The sequence below is a fragment of the Cheilinus undulatus genome, linkage group 8, assembly GCF_018320785.1.
Source record: "Cheilinus undulatus linkage group 8, ASM1832078v1, whole genome shotgun sequence".
In the NCBI taxonomy this organism is placed as follows: Eukaryota; Metazoa; Chordata; class Actinopteri; order Labriformes; family Labridae; genus Cheilinus; species Cheilinus undulatus.
The window spans coordinates 48,382,434-48,409,104 of NC_054872.1; the positions used below are offsets into that span (position 1 = coordinate 48,382,434).

The 26,671-nt window shown below is 38.4% G+C and overlaps 1 protein-coding gene across 1 annotated transcript; it reads right to left on the minus strand.

Annotated features, from left to right (window-relative positions):
- Positions 1–1,761: 1,761 nt before the first annotated feature.
- Positions 1,762–26,338, minus strand: LOC121513325 (cathepsin S-like). Its single transcript, XM_041792994.1, has 8 exons — positions 26,222–26,338; positions 17,714–17,838; positions 17,483–17,605; positions 9,721–9,873; positions 8,874–9,098; positions 6,276–6,441; positions 5,199–5,301; positions 1,762–2,133 (listed from the first exon to the last, which is right to left on the minus strand). The coding sequence occupies exons 1-8, from the start codon at positions 26,238–26,240 to the stop codon at positions 2,034–2,036; spliced, it is 1,014 nt and encodes a 337-aa protein (XP_041648928.1). The 5' UTR covers positions 26,241–26,338; the 3' UTR covers positions 1,762–2,033.
- Positions 26,339–26,671: the final 333 nt, after the last annotated feature.

A 26,671-nucleotide genomic window follows, 5' to 3' on the forward strand; every position in this document is an offset into this window, starting at 1 on the left:
CACGGCACAAATCACGTCACACTCCAGCAAAGAAATAGCAGACGTATGTACCCTAGTACAAAGATGTCCTTGGCAGAGACTCAAGAGAACTGGAGCGAAATCTCCCAACCAAGCACCAGCGAGGAGGTTGGTAGCCAGGAAGGCCAATACTTAAAGGCAACTAGTCATCATCAGTAGTACACATATATGGTTCTTGAATTTATTTGCATTGTGCTGAATTGCATTCATTTTCAATGGGCATAAATGCGGCTGAAACAGGTGCATCCAAAAAATTTTTAACATTAACATTTTAATATAACATTATAGTCATTATGGCCTTTAGAAAAATGTTTTTTGGGGAGGTGGGGTAGTGCACTATAGACCCCTGTGGTGCGGCCTAAGCTTTTGTCCTTAATGGCATTTTTCCCCCTTACATTACTTTTACTTTTATACTTTAAGTAGTTTTGAAACCAGTACTTTTACACTTTTACTTGAGTAAAAAGCTTGAGTTGATACTTCAACTTCTACAGAAGTCTTTTTAAACCCTAGTATCTATACTTCTACCCAAGTAATAAATGTGAATACTTTTGACACTTCTGCTAGTCTGTCAAATACACTGTTAAACACAGAAATGTGCAGGAGCGTATGTACAAAATGACTCTTTGAAATCTGATTTTACTTCTCAGGAGTTTTCGTTTGCTGCTTTCTCTGCATAAGTAACTCAATTAACCTTTAAACTCCTGAGTTTCTGGACTCTTTTCTTATTTTAACCATAAAAAGCGCTTTTGCCCTTTTTGAAAGTGACTTAATTATCCAGATAAAAATATTTATGGATAGAAAATAAAATAAAGGCATCTTAATGAAAAGTTTAATATCACTGAGCTCTCAGTTGTTTTTGTTGAGAAAATGAGACATTTAAAGGAGTTGTGGTGTCCTTATATTGCATGACTGTGTCAGCAGCTTTCCTGTTATAATAGTTTTATTAGTGTGAATAAAAAGACAAAATAGCACACATTTAAAAAATGTTGCATCAATTTATAAATAAATTGCATTGATTAACAAACCAATGTTGACAGATTTAATATTTCATATTTCAACAAAGGAAACATACTTTATTAAGACAGTCACACACTAGATTTTAATTCTCACATTAAACCTGATATAAGAATTTCCCCTTAATTCATGCAACCTTTCAGATCAAAAACGCCTAGTTTTAGCTCTATTTTTTGGGTTATATTTGAAAGTCTGAATATTGGAATGGTTACCGTCTTTACAAATTTGCAAAACATTTACTAATAAGCTTTTTTCCCACAGTGGTCCTCAAATTCATCCCAGTAAATAAAGTCATCCATCTATCTTTGGTGAACTATTCATTTGAAGATTTTTGAGATGAAAAGTGGAGCACCAAAACCTGATAGAAGGCTTTTCCTCTCACCCAAGACAATGCTAGTTGCCTGCAGGCAGTGACTAAGTGAAATGCTATTGCATCAGCATGTGCACGAGTCATGAGATATTTACCAGAGATGGAGGTATTGATTTTTGGAGTTCCTTGTGTTATAACATGTAAAAGCTAAATTGACCAATGAGCCAATTTCCTGAAGAGTCAATGGGATCCTTTGAGGCAGTTTTCATGGCAGATTTAACAGAAAGAAAAACGTGAGCGTGGTGGTGTAAAATCCCATGTTCACATACATCCCCTCCAGAAAACCAAATAGATATTGACTAAAAGGCAGACAGGAAGCTGATCGGTAAACTGATACATTGATCCAGAGTGACTATGTCTCATTGTCACTGAGCCTCAGTGAGAAGTTGTCCTTTATTTCAGAATCACATTCAGACTCTCAAATGTCACATTATTGAGGTACAACGTCTTATAAATCATGCTGAATGATGCTTAACAGTGTTGTCTTCAGACACGGCAGTTTTTGTACAAGAGACATTAAAGTGAATTTAAAAAACAAGTACACAAAAAATTGAAATGAATCAAACTATCAAAAGACAATATATATTAAAAAATGAATGGTACTAAAATATGCAGCAGTTGTTGATGTGCTCTACATGAGGGGGTAGATGCCGTACAGGGCGATGCCACACTGGTCGTTCTTGTTGCGAGCCATTCGGATGTAGCCCTTGTCTCCAAAATGTTCGCCCCAACTGGAAAACAAAAGAAAAAGCATATTATTACAGGGATACATCACATTTTCAGAGCAGGGCATACGTCCACAAGTCTGTTGACTAGTAATTATCAGCGTTAATGTCTTTGAAAAAGATTTCTATTGTGGATGTTGACTGGAAAAATGACTTCACCTTTAACTTTTTGTTAATTCATTTTCCATTAATTTCACTGTCATTTCTCGAATCCACTTGTATCACGAGAAATGTCAACCATGAAAGAGGGACAAAACATTTTTTTTTAATGGTAAAGCAATGAATGTGAATAAGGATGTCCTCAAGTGGCAACCTCTGGTTGAAAATGAAGTGTTGCAGCTGTCTGTCAGGAGAATTTGGCCCGCATATAACTTGTATGGGTTGAGCTTCCATATGAGTGTTTCTTCTTTACAAGCAGTGCATTCAGAAAGTATTCAGACTCCCTCAGACTGCTACGACGTTTACCAAGTCAGTTTGAGACAAAGTTTTCAACATGGCACTACCATGTCTACTACCATCATCAGTCTATGGTTTAGCCATAGTCAATTAGGTTACCTCAGGTGACAAACTCAATCACAGCAGGGGCTGGATTCTGAACTTGAGTCTAACCTGAGGGCCAAACAGGGTCAATATTTAACCATAAAATGTCAACCTTATTTTCACCACAAATGAATTATGGGGGTAAAAAACTTGGCACTGATGATACATGATTTTGCGATTAAAAGGTGGACATGATAAGTCAAAAACTCAAAATCTGAGATAAAAAGTCAAACTTATGAGTTAAAAAGGTAAAAACATGACATTTAAAGTCAAAATAATTTTTTTAAAATGCAAAATATGAGACAGAATATTGAGTCCATGAATTTTAAAAGTCAAAACTTAGACAAAATTCAAAATCATAATTTCAGTCAAAATATAAGGTAAACATTAAAATCATGAGTTCAAATGTCAAAATATTAAGTAAAATAAAAAATCATGCATTTTTAAGATAAAAAAAGAGACAAAATTAAAGTCAGTAGTTGAAAAAGGAGACTACGTGAGATAAAAGTCAAATCATGACTTTAAAAGGTCAAAAAACTGAGATAAAGTTAAAAATCCTGCATTTTAAGGTAAAACAATTAAGATAAAATAAAAGTTAAGAGTTGAAAACATGAGATAAAAGTCAAAATCATGACTTTAAAAGGCCAAACAACTGAGATACAGTTAAAAATCATGAGTTTATAAGGTAAAAAATTAGATAAAATTAAGTTAGGAGTTGAAAAAGATCAAAAACTGAGATAAAGTTAAAAATCCTGCATTTTTAAGGGAAAAAAATGAGAAAAAAGTTAAAGTTTAGAGTTTAAAAAGGCCAAAACATGAGATAAAAGTCAAAATCATGACTTTAGAAGGTCTAAATAGGATTTGAAATTTAAAATTAATAATCTAAAAGGTAAAAATATGAGATATGAAGTCAAAGTTATGAGATATAAAGATCAAAATATGAAATAAAAAGTCAAAAACATAACTTTTAGTCATAACTGTGTGATGCAGAATTGAAAATACTGAGAAAACATTCATTTTTCCCCATGTTCCTGACTTTCAATCAAATTTTTTTTACAGTTCACTTTTTCTAATTTTTATGACCCAAGAAGGATACTATAAATCATCTAGGTTAACTCTACATTTTTATACTGGAGGGAATCTGCAGACCTCATACTGGTGGACCAGTTATAATAATTGTACCACGGGCCAGATTTGGCCCCCGGGCCTCAATTTGACACCCGTGGTTTACCCGTGGATCTTTTACATCACAAATGAATACAAACATTTTTAACTCAACTTTGTGAAAATGTCAATAAGTGATAGATAAAACAGACAGATCCACGCTGTGGGAATGATTACAACTAATGATAGTGAACACCTTTGATGGGTCAATATTTCAGCTACTACACTTTTGTTATCTTTTTTAATTAAGAAACTATTAAAAAGGTAAAAACTGCCTAAAAGCATTCTTTAGAATTAGAAAATATCACTGATCATCAACTGGAGGCCCAGGCGCCACATCAGACCTCCAGAGGGCTGATAACATTCAGAAAAAGTGCTGAGGAAGAAAATATATTGCAGTATTTAGGGTATCTTGTCTTTCTTTCATTTTATGATCCCGACAGACATTTAAGTAACTCAAAATAAGTCACATTGATTTTTTTTTTTAAAGATTGGCTGATGATTGATCAGTTTTACAAAATTCCAACTATTATTAACAACTATTAGCAGATCCCGACAGACATTTAAGTAACTCAAAATAAGTCACATTGATTTTTTTTTTTAAAGATTGGCTGATGATTGATCAGTATATGGACCCAATATTCAAATCAAACGACATGGCAGCCCCAGAAATATGTGTCTTAAATATCTCAATCGCCCCCTTGTGGCTTGCTGCAGTATAGGGATTTAACTGTGTGAATAGGGACTGAGTTCACTGCTAAAGGCTAAAAATGAGGTACATTTCAAAGAAAATACAATTACCTAGACTAATTAAAGACATTTAAATGTTTCTTTTATTTAGTTTATTTAACACGCCCACCCTCACAGTGTCTGCATAGATAGAAGCTGGCCCTTGTACAAATGTAGTTGATGACTCCTGCTGTGCATGAAGACTAAATGTATTTCTTTTCCATTACGCTGACTCTTCTCCTTATTTAGAAGGTCACACTTTAAAACGCCACATTACCCTGGAAAATTACACAACATAAAAACTCAAATCAGCTGAGATCAGCAACAGACATCTGGAATGTTCTGAGGTTCTTCAGGCAGAAAGTCTTGAGAAATGAAACTCCTTCTTCTCTATTATTCACTAACCATAAGTGATTACTTAAGACGTTTTTGGAATTTTACGTCACATCTACCGAATACTCAATGTCAGCAAAATAACCAAACTCTGATATTAACACATCTTTGCTAAACCTTTCATGCTTTTCAGGTTTCACTTCCTGTTATCCTAAAAACTGGGGAGAGGCTAACAGATGCTGGGCTCACAATAAAAACCAAGTTTATGGGGAGAAACGGGAGGTCGAGATGGTAGAGTGTCTCACCTGTTCTTAACCAGCCAGTAGTCTTGTCCGTTCAGAGTGCCGTAGCCGACAGCTAACACGCCATGATTCACTTTCTGTGTGCAGCTCTGATCATCATACACTCCTGAAAGGACAGAGATCATGTCAGTCTTTTTAACTGATTCACTCAAACATTCACATACTGAACACGGAAATGTATTTCAAATGGCTGAATGTCTACGTTTAGCTCTCGAAGTCAAAGCTCAAACAGGTTTAGGGCACGCTCACACTAAGCAACACCACACCTAAACCAGTTTGACCAGTGTGAGCGCCCTGTACCCCACTGAGAACACGGTACATTTCCTCGGCAGTGACATGGATGGAAGGCATAGGCTTTGGCACAGTACAATTGCCCATAAACACACACAAGCCTAGGTGCATGATATGGTCATGAAATGTAACTGATATGACCATTCTTCTTAAAGAGATACTTCAACATTTTTGCAAATTCGCCCATTGCCATAATCCCCATAGTCTTACTGATAGGTTTGTTACCTTTAGTTGCCGGTGCAAGCTATTTTTAGATCTGCGGAGCTGAGATAGGAGCTGCTCAGCTAACACTATGGTGTCTTACGGTATTCCAGCTTTCCCTCATCATACTCATCAAATACACAATCCCACAACTTCAAAACGCTCTCGTGGACAAGTTGTGACCTGCACATTCACCACGCTATGAAATAATCATGGAACATTACGAGACGGAGATGTTTTAAAGGTAAATGCAAAGCCGGAACTACACTCCAGACATGGCTGCTGCACTGTGTCACTCCGCCCAGTGGTTTACTCAAGAAATAGTTCTGAGTATTTGCTTCATGTGTTGTAATGTTACATAATTATACGTTATTATTTCATAGCGGACTGCTCAAGATTTTCTTGTTACTATTTATTCTCCAAGTTCATCTTCCCTGAAAGCCAGAATCTTTTTGTTGCTTTATGATACTTAAATGCTAAAAAAAGTAATCAAATCCTGTTTCCATTCTTATTCAAAATAATCCACCTTTCAGCATCTACTTCCTGTCCTTAATCTTAACAGTCATTATGTGAGCGTGTGTAACATACCACTTCTGTAGAAAGCAAATCTTGGCCGTGTCGCGTCAATTGCCACTGAAACGGGTCCAATGGTGGCGAGAGCCTCTTTCAGAGCGTTCTCGTCTCCCTCAGGAAGGAAGCTGTACCGGGAGCAGTTGGCGGCACGGTACTTAGGGTTGTAGTGGCAATCTTGTTCCTAAAAAAAAAAGAGAAAAAGTATCATTTAGCCGTGCCACAGAACAGTGCAAAATTCTCTGCTTGAATTTTTAAAAAAGTGCAGAGGAATGCCAAACATGAATTTCCCAAGAACCAGTTCTTGAAACATTTTCAAAAGAGTTTGATTTCTTAATTTATCTCCTTCTCAGAAGGTGAGCCAAAAAGTGGAATTCAGACACCGACATGTCTCACTCTGATTATCAGAAGGCTTCACATCACAGGGAGGGTTTGTTTTATTATTATTGTGTGTAAATTAGAGCCACAACACCTCCACAAGGCTGCTAAAGTCTGTTGGATTGGCACAGAGCTGCCCTCCTCCACCTCCTCCTCCACACAAACACCAACTCCAGCGGACCAGATGAAGCCTGGAGGACAAACATGTTGTCCGCTCCGATTAATTTATTGTTGCTCCAAAGAGACATTAAGAGCAGAGCAGAACAAGGGAGAAGAGTGTTTCTGTCTACAGCCTAAAGGGTCCGACTTAACTTATTGCACACCCACATTCTTGTCTCTTAGAAAAAATTAACTTTTAAATCTGATTTTTTTCCTATATCTCTACATGTCTCCACTAGAAAGAAATTTACAACGTCTCCAAACTGAAAATCTGAACTCCTGCACTTCAATCTTCATTTTTAAAGCATCTTTTTTTATTGTTATCAAAGAACACTTTGGAATAACTTTGAACAAATTCCTGTTATTTTTTGTTTCTTTCACCTCTTTAGCTGAAGATCCTGAATACATGTTGTTATTTCCAAGAACATTTTATGCCTCAACCCTGCCATAGCAGGCCATTCTTGGGATTTTGCACAAATTTCCACTCTGACTCAAGGGCAAATTGATTGATTTCGGCAGTCAGGATCAAGGTCATTTATCCATTTGCTTATCCCTTAAATGCGAATGCAATATCTCATAAACACTCTTGGATTTTTTTCAGACTGTGCACAACTGTCCACATTTACTGAGGGCTGACCTGAGTCATTTTATAGTCAAATTTAATGATAATTGGACTTCATGTTCAGTCCTTGCTTATGAATCCAGCATCTCATGAACAGCCTTCCACCTTTGCACTGACTCAAGGATGAACTGATCAAGATTCTGGTGGTCAAAAGTCAAGGCCATTGGTTTCATGTCATCAAAAACAGTCCATAGCATTAGATGGCAGTCAGAACTGAGAATCCGAGGCACTCTGATGTAGTAAAAAAGCCTTTATTATTAAACAAGGATATCTACGCGTTTCGACTCCAACGAGTCTCCTTCAGGACATAACGAGCAGATAAAAAACATGTTTAAGAACAAAAGGAGCATCATGTGACACAATCATGTGACCAAGGTCACCACAACATAATAACACAAATCAATGACAGTAGATGTCATGAAGCGCAGAACTCACATTCCTTTATTACTTTAAATAGCTCATAATAAATACAGCATTAAAGGGCTGTATTTAGAGCTGGCCAATTAATCAAAAAATAATCAAAACCGACATTTAGAGCCTGTAACTGATGAAAATCTGCCATGTCAATTATTTCAATGCTTTTCCCTTGTAATATCTCTCTCTACTAATGCACCACCCCCTTAAAAACAAATTAGCTGTTTAGTCACATGATAGGCAGCCATGTAGTTTCATTTCAGCTGTGTATTTTAATTTCAGGTGTCTCAATAAATAACCATTAATTGTTCATCTCTGCATGTTCCTCTCAGTTATTCGCTTTAACATTATACAAATATTTACAGAGCAAACGGAGTCGGAAGTTGGGGGTGGAATAATCATTCATTAATAGTAATCGAGGTAAAAAACCCAATTAATTGTGATTTTGATTTTTTGCCATAATCACCCAGCCCTAGCTGTATTCATTATGAGCTATGAGTAAAAAAAGGTCACCACAAAAACATTAAGATATATATAATATGGACTCAAGAAACATGACAACAAGGTCACCAAGACACGAGAGTTTAGAACACTGTAATTGTTTTTAAACTGTCACTTCGGGGATTTTCTTCAAATTTTGCACAATGGCCCACTCTAGGATTGAGTTTCCATTTTAACATGTCGTCAAACCTTTCCCAAATATTACCTTTTCTTGTGAGTCTCATATCTTAGAAGCCCTTTGAAAGTTTTTCTTAAAATTTTGCACAAATCACTCCACTCCAACTCAAGGATGAAATATCAAGATCTTTTGGCTTCAACTTCATCCCTTGCTTACAAAATTTCTACCAACTGTACCTCCACATAATGCACTTTTACCATTTGACAGTCGTACACCTCACTGAGGCCCACACTGTAACGACCCAGTGCTTGTTCTAATTATGTTTTATTTCAGAGATAAGCCTCTCACACAGTTTACCAATATCCCACCCACGATGCCCAGGTTGTCTAGGTTAAATGTATCCAGGATGTTAGAATCTACTCACATGTCCGGTGTAGGGGTACGAAGCTTCAGAGTCGATGCCCTGGTTGTCGATGACGTACTGGAAGGCTTGGTGCATGAAGCCTCCATTACAGCCATGGTTGCCGTATTTGCTGGAACAGTCCACCAGATTCTGAGGACTCAGGTCCACCAGTTTCCCCGTTGTCTTTGCCAGCTGACCCTCCAAGGCCCCCGCGGCACTGAAGGCCCAGCAGGAGCCACAAGAACCCTGATATCAGAAAGCTTTGTTACTCTTTTTTTATAAAATATAAAAATATGCATGATATTTTAAATATAACTCCAAATGTTGGCTTAATTGGCTTCATTGTAAGATGAATATTTTCATCATTTGGCAGCACAACATGCGGATGGTCCAGCTGAGCCAGAGAGGTTAAAGAGGTCTGCTGCTGTCTCTCTGGTTTAAAGCTATTTTTAAAAGGCTACACAGAACAGAAGGAAAGTCAATACTTTTGAGTCTGGTGAACTGATCTGCACAAATATGTAACCCTTTTTTTGCTGAGAGCCCTGCATCTAATATCCACTGCTGGGATATTCATGCAGAAGCAGCTCCTGATACTGAGCTACTGTTAGCGTGATCTCACACCCCCTCAAAACCAGAAGTGGATGTGGCAAAGATAACTTGCAAAATGTGGTGCTGATGCGGCGATGACTTCCTCTTTTTTGACAAACGTCAGAGGAGGATTGTGGTAAAAGTGACTAATGGGAGGATGACTGCATCACAGCATGTCTCTACTCTTATCATCAGCATGGGCTCACCCTGCTGACTGTGTGTTTGAGATGAGATAAATGAGTCACTGATGGAAACATGACTCCAGCGTGTTTTTTTTTACCTGCATCTTGACTTTGGTCACACAGCCTTTCTCTCTCCAGTCCATGGTGTCAGGTACGTTGGCGCCTGTTGCCCCTGCGAAGGGAGAGGGTGACCTCTGGATGTCAGAGGGAGGAGTGAGTGTGGCAAGCTGCTGCAGGATCTCTGCTTCTGTCTGTGAGGAAGAAGAGTAAACAACAGCAGAAAGAAGCTACAATTAAAAAAAAATCTTTCAAAAGAGCAGGGTTGTCAGAGAAGCTAAGTCTTCAAAACTTCGCAAGAGGATCTGGCTGCAGACGTCAGTGGTGGGGTGGTTTGGGTTCAGGCTTTTACAATGGGGCGACAAGTGGTGTTCTTTACCCAAACCAGAACCAGAATGAACCACTGAAGATCGAATATTTTTGACTCTCTGTCAGAGGTTATGATAGGTGGTTATTTTTCACAAGAGCAGAATTTTATGAATGAAATTTCAAAATTTACTGAGAGGGAAAAACCTAAATTTAACACACCACGAACTAAGGAAAGCCCAAAGATGGTTAGGGTTAGACATCCGAACCCTAAAGCAGGGGTTTTCAGCCCACGACCCCCAAAATAAAGGTACAAGACACCAGGGACCCCCACTGTACCCAAAGGTGGTTGAACATGGCCATGCACAATTAAAAATAGTCATATCAAGGCTGCCCATTAGGGGGTAAATGGGAGAGTGTTCTGGGGCTCAGCCAAACTGGGGGCCAGCAATATCATGGTCCATTGTAAAGTTAAGCTGTGGTATTTTATATTTTATCTGAATAATAACCACTCTTATCAAAGAAGATAATTGTAATTCATTTGTGTACTAAGTAGCCCTCTTAAAAATGTAAATCCTTTTGTTAAAAACAGAATTAAAATATATTAAAAATAGCTAAATTTGGTTAATAAAAATGGAGTTTAAAAGTAGGAGAAATGGGTTATAAATGCCAAAAGTGGCAAAAATTAACAAAAAAAAATTATAAAAATGGGTTAAAGTGGCAAAAACAGGCATCTTAAGTGGTAGGAGGGATTAAGAAGTGGCTGAAATGGCATTAAAGTGGCAAAAAAGGTGGAAATTTGGTGAAATGGGATGAAAACTGATATAAACTGGCAAAAAAGGGTTAGCTGAAGCAGAAATAGGTATGGGTTAAACTGGCAAACATTGGCATATCGAATCATGAAATGTGGCATTAAAAGTGGTAAAGGGGGTTAATAGCAAAAAGGAATGCCCGTCTCTGTTCCGCATCGAGCAATTTGCACAAAAGTGTAACAGAGCAGTGCACGCCCAAGCTTACAAACACACCCTGGCGTCCCGTAATCAGATGGCAGCCGCTGCCCGAGCTGCTGCTTTCAATGAAACTCGAAACTCGGGATTTCTTGGTTCAAAACTTTGTATTTTCCTTTTTTTTTTTTTAAGGATTTATTTTTGGGTCTTTTCATGCCTTTATTTGATAAAGGAAGGACAGTGGATAGACTCGGAAACAGGGAAGAGAGTGGGGAGAGACATGCCGTGAAGGGCCACAGGCTGGATTCGGTCCTGGGGCCCTCGCGTACCTGGGTAGCGCCTTATACCACTCGACCATCTGCGCTCCCAACTTTGGATTTTCTAAATGAAATACGGTGAAAATAGATCCATTAGACTTTTTTTCCTCCATGTTTCTGAGTTGGAGGTCCGACTTTAAAGGGATACTTCAACATTTTGGCAAATTCGCCCATTGCAATAATTCCTATAGTCTTAGTAATAGGTTCATTTCCTTCAGTTGTCGGTGCAAGCTGTTTCTAGATCTGGGGGGACCGTTACACCAGCTGCACCACAAACGCTATTTTAGCAGACGGAATTTTTGCTTTCCCTCATCAAACTCATCAAATACACAATCCAACAACTCCAAAACACTCTCGTGTACAAGTTGTGATCTGCACGTTCACCAAGCTATGAAATAATAACGTATAATTATGTAACATTACGACACATGAAGCAAATACTCGGAACTATTTCTTGAGTGAACCACTGGGCGGAGTGACACAGTGCAGCAGCCATGTCTGGAGTGTAGTTCCGGCTTTGCATTTAACTTTAAAACATCTCCGTCCTGTTGTTTTCTCAGATGAAATGTTGCTCAGTTAAACTGCGCTGGTTTTTAAATCTCCCGTTTACGGAGACAGCAGCACATACTCGCCGTTGCGGAATGCCGTGACGTCCTTTCACACTCGTTGCGGAAAAGTCTGTTAGGGCTCTGATACTACCTCTCGATCTGGATCAGAGGTGGGGTGAGATAGACCCCCCATTACAGAACAGTCGCTTTCATACAGAACGGCGTTGCGGAACGAAGGCGTAACAGACACGGAAAAGAGAAGCGGTGTGAAAGTAGCTATCAACAGAGCTAACAATAGGTGGAAAGTGGAAAGATTTTGTTTAGAAGGGGCAAAAATGTGTTAAAATTGGCAAAAATGGTGAGGAGAAAGTGACGAAAACAGGTTAAATTTGGCAAATCCCAACGGGGTCCCAGCCCCAACGTTGAGAACCCCTGCCCTAAAGGTCAGGGTCAGGGGGGTAAAATAAAAAATAACACACTACAAACTAAGGAAGACCTAAAGAGGGCTAGGGTTAAGCATCCAAACCCTAAAGGTCAGGGCTAGGGGGTTAAAATAAAAAACAAAACACCACAAACTAAGGAAAACCCCAAGGGGGTTAGGGTTAGGCACCCACAATCTCATGGTTAGGGTTAGGATGAAAACAAAAAGTTACACAACACAAACCAAGGAAATCCAGTAAGGGTTAAATGTTACTTCCTGCCCCACAGCCGAGGTCGCCCCATTATAGAAGTCTGCAACAGATGATCCCAAAAAGCCTTACCCTAGAGGTCTGCAGCCAGATGCCTCTCAAACTTTGACATCTTTTCATCACATCTTATCACAAATGTGTGAGGTATGGGTAAATAAACTCTATTGAACACTGATGATAATTTGCCCTTGAAACTCTTGGTTTATCATTTTATCAATAAAATAAACCAGGGGTAAAAGATCCTTACCATCAATAAAAAGTCACAAATTTAAAATTCTAGATGTCCCTCACTTATCATTTTATGTTCAGACTAATGTTAGTGCAGCTAATGTTTTACTACAAGTTGGCAATATACATTTTGTGACGACCCTACTGTCTGCTGGTTGCTTGATTTCTCGTTGTACTGTGTGTGTGTTTCAGGTGCCGGCAGGTGTGGTGGAGTGATTGTAGATTAAGCACACCTGGGCCCAGTGTTTTCAAACCCATAAGTGCAAGCCTCACTTCTTCATGGTTGGGACAGGAGAGAACGCTAGAGAAACACTACGGCCTATTTAGCCATGATCCACATTTATTTGTAATTTTGTCATTTATAGAGACCTGAAACTGAATCTGCTCTTCTTCTCAACTCTGCCAGTAGTTCTGTCCATTTTGGGGTTATTTGTTTGGCTTTCACTTAAATTTCTGAGTCTGTTTTACTCATCTCAGCTCATTAATTTAATTTCAAAATGCAGAGAGATGCTTGTCTTGGTGTTAAAAAAACATCCTGAACCAGATCCCTGCTCAGCATCTTCTGGCAGCTGGATAAAGTTACAAACGCCCCGTGAAGAAACGGGTCACCCGTAGCGCCCGCCTGTATTTCTCTGTGAGGAGAAATCAAAACAAGGCTTTAAAGAGAAGAAATACTTGACATGCTTTCATTCTGCATGACACTGACTCAAACACCCTGTAATCAATTTCTTAACATTTCCACAGCGCTATCAGTGTTTCCAGCTCCCTGTCCAGCTTTTGAGCCCTGAACTTTTAACAAGAGCAATTAAAGAAATAAAACTGCTGCATGCATTTTAATGTTGATATCCAAGAGATTAAAAATGAGATGATTAACCGCTGTGATATCAGACTTTTATATGAGTGCACAGTTTGTTGCCTCAGATTCCTTTGTTGCATTAAATAAATATAATGAATTCCTCTGAATAAAGATTATTTTCCCTCTCTCTGCCCTTTGAGCTGTTTCAGTAAGTAAAAACTTTTTTACAGTCCTTCCAGTAAAGTTTTGAGGAAGCAGCTACTGTATGCTCCTCGTCCATGATTAAAGATCAATAAGGCGGACTCAAATCCAGTTTCTAAATAGTGACCAGTACGGACCGAGGGGAGGCAGGTTAAAGGATGCAGCTAAACAAAACTAATTTGATATTCCAGTCTGCACCCTGCATCCCTCACTCATTCATTAAGTTAGTCTCCTTACTGTAGGCCATTTACTACAGCACATACAGTATGTGGTGTGTTCATTCTTTAGAGCTCGGAGCAGAAATCATCTCATTATTTCAGTGAAGTCTCAAAGGTCTGAGTGAAACTATACTTTCTAAAGTGAACTAAAGTCAGACCAGAGGAGGCCAGAGGGTTAAAAAAGCACAGACTAGCAGCAAAATCAAATCATTTACATTCTGACAGAAGTAAAAACTGCACTTCTGTCTTTATTTAAAGCTTTGGTATGTCTGAAGCAGCTTTAACATATGCATAATTACAGAATGATCAAATGACAGAGGGAAAGCTTTGTGCAGAGTGAACAGGTTCATGCTGACCAATCAGACGCTCAGAGTTAACACGCTTTGCACTTTAGCTACAGGTAGTGGCTTTTTCTTTACTAAAATGTCTTTAAATCACTGCCTTATGGACTGAAAAGTGTCTGAGCCAGATTTTACAAGAGTATTTGAATGCCATGTGAAACCTTAAATATAGTTTTCCCTTCAAAAGATGCAAAATTGTAATCATGCAGCTACCAGGTGTAGAGTTAAAACCAACATATCAGGCTATATTCTGCTGCTGATGTGTGTATAACTAGCACAGGTTAGCTCATGCTATAAATCAATCATGGCCAATACAATTTGGCTTTTCTGGCTAAAAAAATGTCAAAAAAGCCCTTATTAATGTCAAGGTGAAAACGGATTTCTACAAAATGATGCCAATTAAATAAAAATATAAAATGTAAAATAAATGCTTAAAAATGTTCACCCCTTTTAAAGTGATTGATCTGTTGGCACTAGTAGTCTCGCGATTAGTAAAATGGGGATCACCTGAGTGCAGTTAATGTGTCTCAAGTGATTTTCTGGAAGGTCCACTCCCTGGTTAATTAGTATTCCTGGCTACCATTACACCATGAGGACAAAGGAACACTCCAATCAACTCATAGAAAAGGTTATTGAAAAGTTTAAGTCAGGGGATGGATACAAAAACATTTCCAAGGCACTGAACATCCCCCAGAGTTCAGTTAAATCCATCATCAAGAAATGGAAGGAATGTGGCATATTCTCAGCTTTGAAGGAGTCTGATGAGAGAGGCCACCAAGACACCTACGACTACTCTGAAGGAGTTCCAAGCTTAAGCAGCTGAGATGGGAAAGCGGCAAAGAGAAAGCCTCTGTTGAATAAAACTAAATAAATCTAGACTAGAGTTCACCAAAAGGCATGTGGGAGACTCCATGGTCAAGCGGAAGAACATTCTTTGGTCTGATGAGACCAAAATGGTGCTTTTGGCCGTCAGACAAGATGCCAAACACTGCACATCACCACAAACACACCATCCCCGCTGTGAAGAACGGCAGCAGCAGCATCATGCTGTGGGGATGCTTCTCGGCAGCTGGCCCAGGAAGGCTTGTAAAAGTAGAATGAATGCAGCAAAATACAGGAAAGCTTTTTGAGTCTGCTAGAGATTTATTTTCCAGAAAGACAATAAAAGCATACAGAGAAAGCTACACAGAAATGGACAACAAACTGAATGCTCTGGGGTGGCAGAGTCAAATCCCAGACCTCAATCCAAATGAGAATTTTTGGCTGGACTAGGAAAAGGTTTTTCATGCCTTATCCTTGAGCAACCTGGCAGAGCTTGAGCAGTTTAGCAAAGAAGGATGGAGTGAAATTTCAGTGTCCAAATGTTTGAGCCTCATTGAGACCTATCAGTACAGACTGAGCGCTGTGATTGCAGCCAAAAGTGACTCTACTAACTAGGGGTGGGAATCACTCGTGGCCCCACGATACGATATTATTACGATTTTAAACATTTCGCAATACAACCAGTCTTGCGGTACTATACATTGTGATATATTGCTATCTATACCATCTTTTCAACTGTTTAGCTGATTTAGCATTAGTCTTGCCCTCATGTTTATTGTATTTCCACAGTATTGTATTTTTATTTAGCACTTCTTGCAAACCTCATGTGTCATGTCCATCTCATTTGTGCCCTGTTGCATTCCTGATGTCTTTCCCCTGGTGCTGCCATGTTTGTTGCACGTTTCTCCTTCTCTATGACCGTAACTTCTGCTGACCTCACTGGACAAACAATTGTCCAAACAATTTATTTCATTTTCCATTATCATAGACTTCAGCTCATATTAGCAATTCATTAAAAAAAATCAATACTTGGTGGACGAGATGATACGATATATCACCAGACAAAATATCGGCATACTATGCTGTATCGATTTTTTTCTCCCACCCTAGTAAATACTGACTTAAAGGGTGAATATTTATGCAGTCACTTATTTTACATTCACACTTTTATTTAATTGACATAATTTTGTAGAAATTTGTTTTCACTTTGACATCAAGTAGTTTTCATTAAATAGTTTTTTTTGTAAATTTTTTTGTAAAAAAAGAAAAAAAAAACAAATTAAATTGACCATGGTTGATTTATAAAATCACTAAAAGGGTAAAACATCTAACAGGGTGAATACTTTTTATAGGCACCGTAAGTACAGGCTATGATTTAAATACCCTGCAATTCAATTTACATTTACACATTATAAGACTTACAAATTACTTTGAAGTGAGCAGAATAAACCAATAACATAACCCAGTGTTTTCAAGTTTAAATCCATGCCTCTTCTTCAGTCTTCAACTATAAATAAATTATTTATCAGTTTGGTCCCAACTAGACTCTGGTTTTTACTTTTCTCATCTTTCCTGCTGTACTTAAGTCTGATCCTGACAAAAACACCAATGAAGTAGAGTTTTGAAGGCACAGCCTCTGCCGCTTTGTTCCGCATGTCTTTGACAAGTGTTTGGCCTCTGTTTGAGATGCTGAATAACTAAGTAGAGCTGCAGCTTTTGGTTACTGAACACTTAAGACAAACTGTGCAGCAGGCGAAGTTCGCTCCAGGTCAGATCCTGCAACAGAACCACTGCCAGACGTCTCATTGAAACAAATTCCTTATTTAAGCCGTCATAACAGGAGCTCAGGTTATTTTATTAGCCTGTGAGAATAAACTCCAGAGGGTAGCAAAACAATTTAAGCAAACACCAGGTGCTTGCAAAGTCGAGTACATCCTCGAAAAACAGCTCGATAATGTGGCTTTACTCCAAAAGGGTCACAAGATGAAGGCAACGAGAGTTTCCTGCACATATTGCTCCTGTGCCACTATTGACATTTAAGGTCCTTATATAATAATTTGCTAATGTTTCCTATTATTTTATAACTCTGAAACATAGGCATCTAATTAGAATCATGTAAATACATGGCCAGAAAGCTAGCCTAGCGCCTGTGGGGCCTCATGGGGATCCAGTCTTGTCAATATTCCAGTATATGTATAAAAATATACCATATTTTATTATAATGATTATCTACTGAGTTTCAAAGTTCAAACTAGTCACACTGCCGTTCTTCTGTGTTTTTCTGACCTCCCAGTATCAGGAGTACCAGCAGCCGTTATTGAATAAAATTGATAATCATAAATCAATACTTTTTTTTCAATATGAAACAGCAGTGTGAGGGAGTTTCTCACCATGTCTCCCATGTGGTTCATGCTCAGATCGTAGGTGTGAAGCCCCATCGAAGCCTCCAGGTTGTGCATGGTAATGAGCATCAGGTTCTTCTCCCACAATTCCCGGCGGCGTGCATCTTCCACCTCAACACAAACAAACACAAGAAGAGAGCATGAGGTCAAACGCAGCAGAAGTTAATGATAAATCTTACAAGATATCTAATAAATGTATATCCAGGGTTTCACACATACAATATTTTGGTACTTTTTCTCATGCGTCTTCTTCCACAGCTCCCAGTGGATGTCCAGCCTGCTGTCAAACATGGCCGCCGCCCCGACACAGAGGGAGACGAGCAGCAGGCTCCCTAACACCAGGCCTGTAAATACAACACAGACACAGAGCACATGAGGAGTCAGGATGTTGGCTGACCTTTGATGAGACGGCTGCAGGCTGACACGCTGAGAAAAACAAACCACCGGGCAGAGATCAAGCCTTGAGTTGCAAACAAGGTCTACTTTTTTTTATATAAAAACCACAGAGAGAGAAAAGAGACTGCAGGTGTAGTGAAAGTGAAATGTTCTGACATTCCACTTTGATCAGACATCAGAAACAAAGAAAAGAAAGGACTTTAGTTAAAGTTTAATACACATACAAATCTTTACTTTTTTGTTTGTTATTTAAAACCTAGACATTAAGACTTTAATCCATATGACATGAATTTGAATTTCGTTGTAGCGAGCCTGGAACTTCAGTGACTTTTGGGGGTATTTGGAGATTAAATCCACAGCATTACATCTGATAATAAGCGTATTTTTATCCATTTTCGATCATGTACTTTGTCTTTCTTCAGTGGGCAGTGCCATTTTTGTTGACATGCAATGCATTGTGGGAGTTGTAGTTGACCAGTTAGCTCTACTGCTTAGAGGAGTGGCACAAATGAATCTAACTGCACAAAAATGCATGGACTTTTTCTTTGTATACATGTAGATATTTCAAAAACCGTTTGTTACAGAATGGTTTTTTTTCACTGTTTTGTCCCCAAGAAATGGAAGAACAAGTCTGTGCACAGAAAAGGCTTAGTTACTATTGTTAACCGTGTGTTATCAATAAGAATCTGTGTTTTAAATTCCAATTTGTTTTTTGTTTTGTCTTTAAAGTCCTATAACTTCTTTAAAATTCAAGTGACATTACTGTAGTAGATATATTCTTAAAGCCCAGGTTGTCTCAGAAAAAGGACATATGGAGCTTGACTGTGAACCACAGGGTTGATGTTTTATAATCTTTTTAAGACAAAAAGTCCAGACGAGACATGACGGTGAAAAACATAGCTGTGAGCTCTAAGGGTTAAAACCTTGCACAGTTAGCTGATTGGTCACCAAGCTTCATTATGTAATACCTCTGCCTGTTTGGAGAATAAACGGACCAATCAGCATCCTCTAAGGAGAACAAGCTACAGGCATGGTTTGGTTCTACTGCAAGCCTGTAAACATTGTTTGCCAGTAAAGAGATTAGCATTGACACAGCTAGAGCTGTAGTTTTATCAGCAGTGAGTGGACAACATTTCTCTATGGAAGCTTTTCTTAATGGAAAATTTTTTTTTTTGCTCTTTTCCCAAACCTACTTTATTCTATGACACTGTGCCGGTGTAGTTTAAACATGAAACATCAGCTTCGCTTAGTAGCTACAGAAATAGTCGATGGCAAAGGAAAGGAGCTCAACTTGACATCTGCAGTCTGAGTCATTCAATATTTTTAAGATTATTGTCACCAGGATTAGTTTTCTAATAAAATGTTCACTTTTGTCTGAGTTTCAGAGTTACTATCTTACAGATGTTACTGATGTTTACAATAGAAATATTGCCAATGGCACATCTGCCATTGATATCAGTTCATGCCCACATTATTTTCCAATGACCGATGCTTGCCTAAAAGGACGATATCGGTGCATGTCGATGTTAAATCGTCACATCTGTTCATCCCTGATTTGAAAATAGAATTTGTCTTGGATTAAAGTTGAACTAAAGAGGGGTAAAGTTTTGAAATAGTTCATGTGACTTAAAAGCTTTGACACATATCTCACTAGTACAGTTGGCCCCACAAAGGAAAAAACAGAATAGGTCTCTACTGTTGCTGTAAGTCGAGGATGTGGTTTTTTACATGTTGGTTGCAGGTAGGCTGACATATTGCTCCAAACATCTGCCCATCAGTCAAGTTAGACGTTTGCAGCAACAAATCAGCAATGAGGTTTTCACACCCACAGGGTTAGAGTTATGCAGCAAACCACATGTTTTTGTGAAAGTCAGCTTTAGATTCTCACCCAGAGATCCAGCAAACATGATGGTGTAAAATTAAACAGATCAACATCAGAGTGAAGACAAAGACCGGGGACTTCCTGGCTCAAAATGAGTTCTGGTACCTTCTCTACAGTGCATCTGTGTCTGTGTGCAAACTGGCCTAACCAAACACTTTTACCAGCAGACTTAGACATTTAAATAACTGCCACTACAGACAGTCATGGACGAAAATATTGGCACCCCTGGAATTTTTCCAGAAAATACATCATTTCTCCCGGAAATTGTTGCAATCACTTTTGCACCCTGAGTCTGCAGGACAGCCTGAATTTGTGTGGAAGTTGACTGAGGATGTTTATCCACCATTCCAACTATCCTGTGTTGCATTTATTTTTCAATTCTTCTCTTCTGTCCACATCCAGGGAGATTAGCCACAGTCCCATGGGTTATAAACTTCTTGATTATATTACGTACAGTGGACAAAGGAATTTCAAGATCTCTGGAGATGGTCTTGAAAATTTGAGATTGTTCATATTTTTCCACAATTTTGCTTCTTAAGTCCTCCTACAATTCTGGGCTCTTCTTTCTCTTCTCCATGCTTGGTGTGACACACACAGACACACAACACAAAGGTTGATTCAACTTTTAGACATTCTAACTGGCTTCAGCTGTGATTTCTAGATTGCCAGCACCTGTTACTGCCACAGGTGAGTTTAAATGAGCATCACATGCTTGAAATAAAATAATTCACCCACAGTTTTAAAAGGGTGCCAGTAATTTTGTCCAGCCCATTTTTTGAGTTTTGTGTTAAATTATGTCAACTTTGTCTTTTTTCTTCAGATTTTTTGTGTTGTTCCAATGCACATGAAGGAAATAAACATGTGTATACCAAAAACATTTGTAATTGCAACAATTTCTAGGAGAAATGGTGTATTTTCTGGAAAAATTCCAGGGGTGCCAATATTTCCTTCCATGACTGTATGTGGTGTTCACAGATGTCAAATCCACCCTGTGCTGGGTTACAGAGGATATTGTTCATAAAAACACACGTCCTCCTCTGATAGAGCTGGTGTTGGTAGGGAACTAGGCGGTGGTGGCCACTACCAGATTTTGAATGCAAGGAAACCCCTGGCCATAGATAAAATATCAACCTCAGTAACCTTATTTGTATTTGACAATCAGTTTTGGCGCCAAATTTACTTTCCACCATGCATTCAAGGACAGAAATACATGTTAGAATGCATTTTACTTTATTTTCATTTCTAAATCTTCACATTTCAGTCATGACAAAAGATGTGACGGTGGTAGTAAGGTGGTAAGATGTGGTACTGGAAAATGGTTCAGTGTCCATTTTTCTTAAACCAGCATATTTTTCAGCCTCATGCAGCCAACATTTAGTCAGAACAGGAAAGAAACAGTATCACTTCCATCAGAGCGTGTTCTCGATTCACAGAGAAAAAAATCTTCTGCTTTAAAACAGCGCTGCATAACATGATCTGATCGCAGAAAAGCCTCTGATATCATATTTAAATCACACACATTATGAAAGTGTTCTCTGCCAACATCTTTCATTTGTCTTCCCGGCAGCCGAGGCCAAACTCGTGATATTTGTTGATCTGTGTTTGAGGACCTCTAAGGCCTTTGCTGAAATCTGTTAGTTGTGTTTAGTCATTAAATTATTTCCTGCAGAAACATTAGTGTAAGGGGGATGAAATTGAAAATAGCACACCACAAACTAGGGTTGGAAATTCATCGCAAATTATATTAAATCGCATTACGGCCTGCTGCAATTTACAAATAGCAGAATTTGCAACATTTCTTTATCTGGAAGTGTCATAATACCAGTTTAATACAGTAATTTTCTGCAGCAGCAGAGATTTCATGCACAATATTAGGGCTAAACGATTGGCTAAAATAATCTAATTGTGATTTTTTTTCCCCAAATATTGTGATTGTGACTTAATATGCCATTATTCTTGGGTTAATCTTATGTATTTTTTGACAGATTCAAGAAATAAATAATTCCATAAGTAAGACCATGTGTATTGAAAACAATGAAATTATTTTCGAAGCAATTAATCCAGGTAGCACGAATCTGAACATGGGGGTGCAACAAGCTTTAAGCTGTAAAGGGGGCGGCTGGGGTGGAGGAGGTGAGGCTGGCTACCAGCTGATCACACCTGGGGTATGACTTTCGTGAAGTCACGCTAAGCTTCCTCAGTTTTTCAAAGATTTATTTTCGGGCCTGTTCTTGATAAAGGAGGACAGCGGATAGACTCGGAAACAGGGACAGGAGTGGGGAGAGACATGCGGGCTGGATTTGAACCCAGGTCGCCCGCATACATGGTGCATGCCTTAACCCATTCGACCATCTGCTCGCCTCTTCCTCAGTTTTAAAGAGAACGAACTAACTATTTTTGCTTATATTGCAATTGTGATGTCATTTGCTTTGTTTAAGGGCATTATCATTTTTATGTCACTCATTTTGATTAAGAAAAACATTCATGAAACACAAAAAGGAGAATTTTTGTAAACCACTAGAAAAAAATTGACACAATGTTTGCATAATGTGCATAAAATCGCTGCCGCTGAGAGAAATTGATTCATCAAACTGGTATTTTGACAGATTTCAAGTCAAAGAAATATTGCAACTTCTGTGATTTCTAAATTGCAGCGGGCCATATTGGGATTTAATCTAATTTGCAATTAATTGCCCAGCCCTACACAATATGCAAACATTCAAATGTCATTTTTTCAATAGTTTGGAAAAATCCTTTCATCTTTTAAGTGTGTTTTTGTTAACCAAAGAGTGACAAAAAATGATAACCCCTTTGAAAAAGCAACTGATACAAATTTGCAATTTCAAAAAAATCATGCAATTTGATTCTTTTCGAATTTTCTGCCTAGTTCATTCTATCTAGTATTAATGAGGCTTGGCGTTAATTCATGAGAGTCATACGATCAGCTGATAGCCAGCTGATACCAATTATTGCCTCACAGCTCCCACAGCCAATCACAGCTCTTTCCCTCAACACAACGGTGTATATGGCGTACTTCTCACTAATCCCTGCTTTCATTAATGCTGATGCACCATGCTGCTGCTGCTACTACTGGTAAAGCATCACCTCCTCCACCCCAGCCTCCTCTTTTATAGCATACAGCTTGATGCACCCTCATATTTAGATTCATGCTACTGTGGATTAATTGCCTCTGAAATAATTTTATTGTTTTCAAAACTCATTGTCATAAATGTATCTATGGGGGTTTCTAACTATGTGATGCCTGGAAAGTCAAAGCATGCTGCTTGACTAACCCAGGGAGCATCTTTAGAGCAGATCCTTCTCTGCAAAGTAAAAATGTATAGTAGGGGTGCACCAATCGATCGGCCGGCCGATCAGCGCCAATTTCCTTTATTTTGGGGGACTGGCAATCGGCCGATACATATGAAATCGATCTTATCTACCTCTACCTATTAAAATGTGAAAAATGAAAGACTAAAAGAACTGATATAATTTAGTGGTTTGGACAGCAATGCTCTAAACTTCTCATTTATATTTTAGAGAACTACCTCATGTGTGGTTAAAACAACAAGTTCGTATTGTTTCACAGGTATTGTTCAATGTTTTTAAATAAAATAAGATTGAAACATTGAAGGTGTATGCTGTCAGTTATAAAAAAAAATGTGTATCAGCCAAAATTGGAATCGGCAGGTCTTTTTTAAGAAGATCGGTGATTGGCCAGAAAATTGCAATCAGTGCACCCCTACTGTATATCCATTTTGAAATAAAATGGTAAAATGTATGATGAATGTTCCTGACTGAATGTAGGTTATATTATAGAATAATTTCATGCTTGAATTTGTTGGAAAATACAAAAGATGAGGAACCTAATAATAGTCGCATATTAAATTGTCAGCCCTACCACAAGCCAAGGACAAACTAACAAGGGTTAGTACCCACCCCACTGTCGAGGTCGCCACATTGTAGAGGTCTGCAACAGCTGAGCCCACAATAGAGGTCTGCAGCCAGATGCCTCTCAATGCTATGACCAGTGCTATATTGGATAACTTTAATCTGGACTCATGAGCCTGGAAGGGACCACTTTACCTCTGTCACATTGGCTTTCTTTGCCTGCTCGGCCCCCTGGGCCTTCAGTGGCTGTCTAGTCTGGAACAAATCAACCCTTTTGTTTTTTTTTGGCCAAGCATCGATGACTTTGACTTTAGCTCTTCTTCCATCCAGTATCTGGTAGAGCCTTGTTTTGTTCTATTATAGTGGAAAGGGTGAGTGTCAGAGAAGTTAAAAGTCATCTGATAAAATATGTCTTAAACCACCTCCACCACACTGTGCTGAAAGGGTGTGTTTGTGTGTGTGGGTGTTTAAGCTTTCCTCTGATGATCAGCAGCAGTATCTCTAGTATCACTTCCCCAAATATCAAACTAATGAAGAGTACATAATTCACCCCCCAGTGAGGCTGCTGTCACAAGACCTGAAGTGAAACTAATGAACAAGCGAGAAATGTGGCTGAATGTGTTGGTGCTGTCGCCAAGCATCAACATCAGCTGTTGTGAAATCAGATGATTATTTTTACAGCAGCTTCAGTGGAAAGAAGTGTTTGCTGCCAGAAAAATACCAGGATCAGCATTTAATAAAGGAAGTTTAAAGACTAAGCAGTGGGGTGTTCCTGTAAGTCAGCTGCTGTTCTGAATGCAGATCTGCAGGTTTCACTACATCTATCAACAACAGGAGAGTTATAAAAGCAAACCCAGACTAAAAATGTGAGGCTGGCATTTCCCGAATCACAGCACTTCTCTAAAGTGACATGAGTACAGTAGGAGGAACTTTACAAGACAATAGTGGTGATTTTGGGTCGGATTCCCCACTTCTTAAGTTTCTAAAGCATTCACAATATGAGTAAAATATAGATATTTTTAATCTTTTAGCCCTAATATTAAACATGTTCAACACAATATTTCAGATCAGACATCCTGTTGTGCTCAGCAGGCAATCTATGGGCTGTCACACAGAACAGAATGATGGCCAATCAGGATGCAAGCTGACTGAAGAAGGAAATAAAACAAGCACAGCCATGAGACGACAGTAAACACCAGAGACAAAGGGCCAACTTCCTGATTGGTGGTGACAACATAGGTGTTTATACAACATGTGCAGGATGCTTCAAGGATCAGTTAATGAATTCTATAAAATATGGCAGCCATACCTGGACTACTATGATAATGTATGCACTGTAAACATCAATTTTACTCTGAAACATTGAGTTGAATTAACACTGTTTTTTGTAACCTGTTCTATATACTTATTATAGTGATTATACTGGACAATGTTGCCATGGCGATTATGGTGTAATACATAAATGGTATCATGAGTCTATTTGCTTGGTTATCAAGGAAAATACAGAGAATAATGGTAGTTTTGAAGTGTGTGTATATCTCAACTTAAGACAAAAATATTAAAAAAAAACAAAAGCTTAAGTTTTAACAGTACTGCTTTCAAAATAAGAGAACATTAAATAATGAAAATAACTTTTCCTTATTTTCCTTTAATAAAGGTACTTATAAAAAGCTGCTTAGCTGCTATATTTTCATATCAGCTGATGGCAATATTTAACTTTCAAGCTTATATGTGCCAATATCTATATCATAACCATAAGATTGTACATCCCTAGGTTTTATTGTGAAAATACATTGCTTTGTGGCAACATGTCACTAAAAAACCTTTGTTATTTATTTCTGAGTATCTATACTTGAAAATAAAGCATGTGTAGCCTTCATGTCAGTGGTTTTATGGAGGAAAATACCGTCATTGTGTATCCCAGGTAAATTCTGCTCGTGTATTATTAACGTTAAACTTTGACAACCTTGAAAAAGTCCTGTTGACTCTTTAACTGACCCTTCCATTCAAAAACTATCATCTACCATTAGTGCTCCTCTTTTTTGAGCTTGTTCAGAACTCTGGTCTCTGTAGGTTGTCCTAACTGTGCTACAGGTTTTAAGAAACTTCAGGTTTTAAAAGGAACCCTTTATGTTGGGGCCTTTTATTTAACCTGAAAAGGAATTAAAGGCTGTCAAAGTCAAGTCTTTCTAAAGGAGAATCAACTTTATTTCAATTCTTGCGTCTTTAATAAACTCATTTTAGGCACACTTATAAAAAACAGGAAGAGATCAGGGTATCATGCGATGTTTTAACAGTTCTGTGTGGTGTTATTATGAAGAATGTAGTTTGAAACACCACTGTAAGAGTCTGCTGAAGCTTGTTTCTTGTAAAACACCCTCACAGCTCCTCTAAATAACACCAGATAGTCATTACAGAAGAGAGAAGCGAAAGTAAAAGAAAACGAGCTAAACCTTTAAATTCAGGGGTTCTTCTGTCGTTACTGTTCTGTTGTGAATACAAAAACTGATGTTATTCTGATTAAAGTTGTAAATTCATGAAGGCAGTCTCAAACTTACCTTGATTTGTGGCTCTCATAGTCGCGTTTCTGTTGAACCCTCTCTCTCTCTCTCTCTCTCTGGTGTTTTCCTGGTTGATATTTATGAGGTAAATGTCACATGGTCTTTCTGTATCACTTCTTCTTCCTCTTCAGACCTTCAACCCCCCCTCCTCTGTTAACTAACCACCTGAACGGGGGCATACGAGGAAATAAGGAAGTTTAAAGGATTTATTTGTTAACTTAAAAGGTTAAAACGAAGAAAATCGTCAAGAAAACTAAACATAGTTCATGAATTATTAAGAAGTAAATAAACTCTGGAGTAATTCCTGACATATTGTACCTAAAATCGTTAAAATAATCAAATATACGCTTTGTTTTTAAAACGTCCACATTATCTCTAGCAGCCTCTGGAGGCGGACGAGTGTATTACAACTCACACAGGACTAATGAAACCAGGAAGGATATCATC

Bases quoted from the DNA above. Each gene is read 5' to 3' on its own strand.
- LOC121513325 (XM_041792994.1), bottom strand. The intron at 17,606-17,713 runs GTATGTGTGAAA...GTTTGTGTTGAG, and splicing joins AGAAAAAGTACCAAAATATT to GTGGAAGATGCACGCCGCCG. The intron at 9,099-9,720 runs GTAAAAAAAAAC...TTCTGATATCAG, and splicing joins TGACCAAAGTCAAGATGCAG to GGTTCTTGTGGCTCCTGCTG.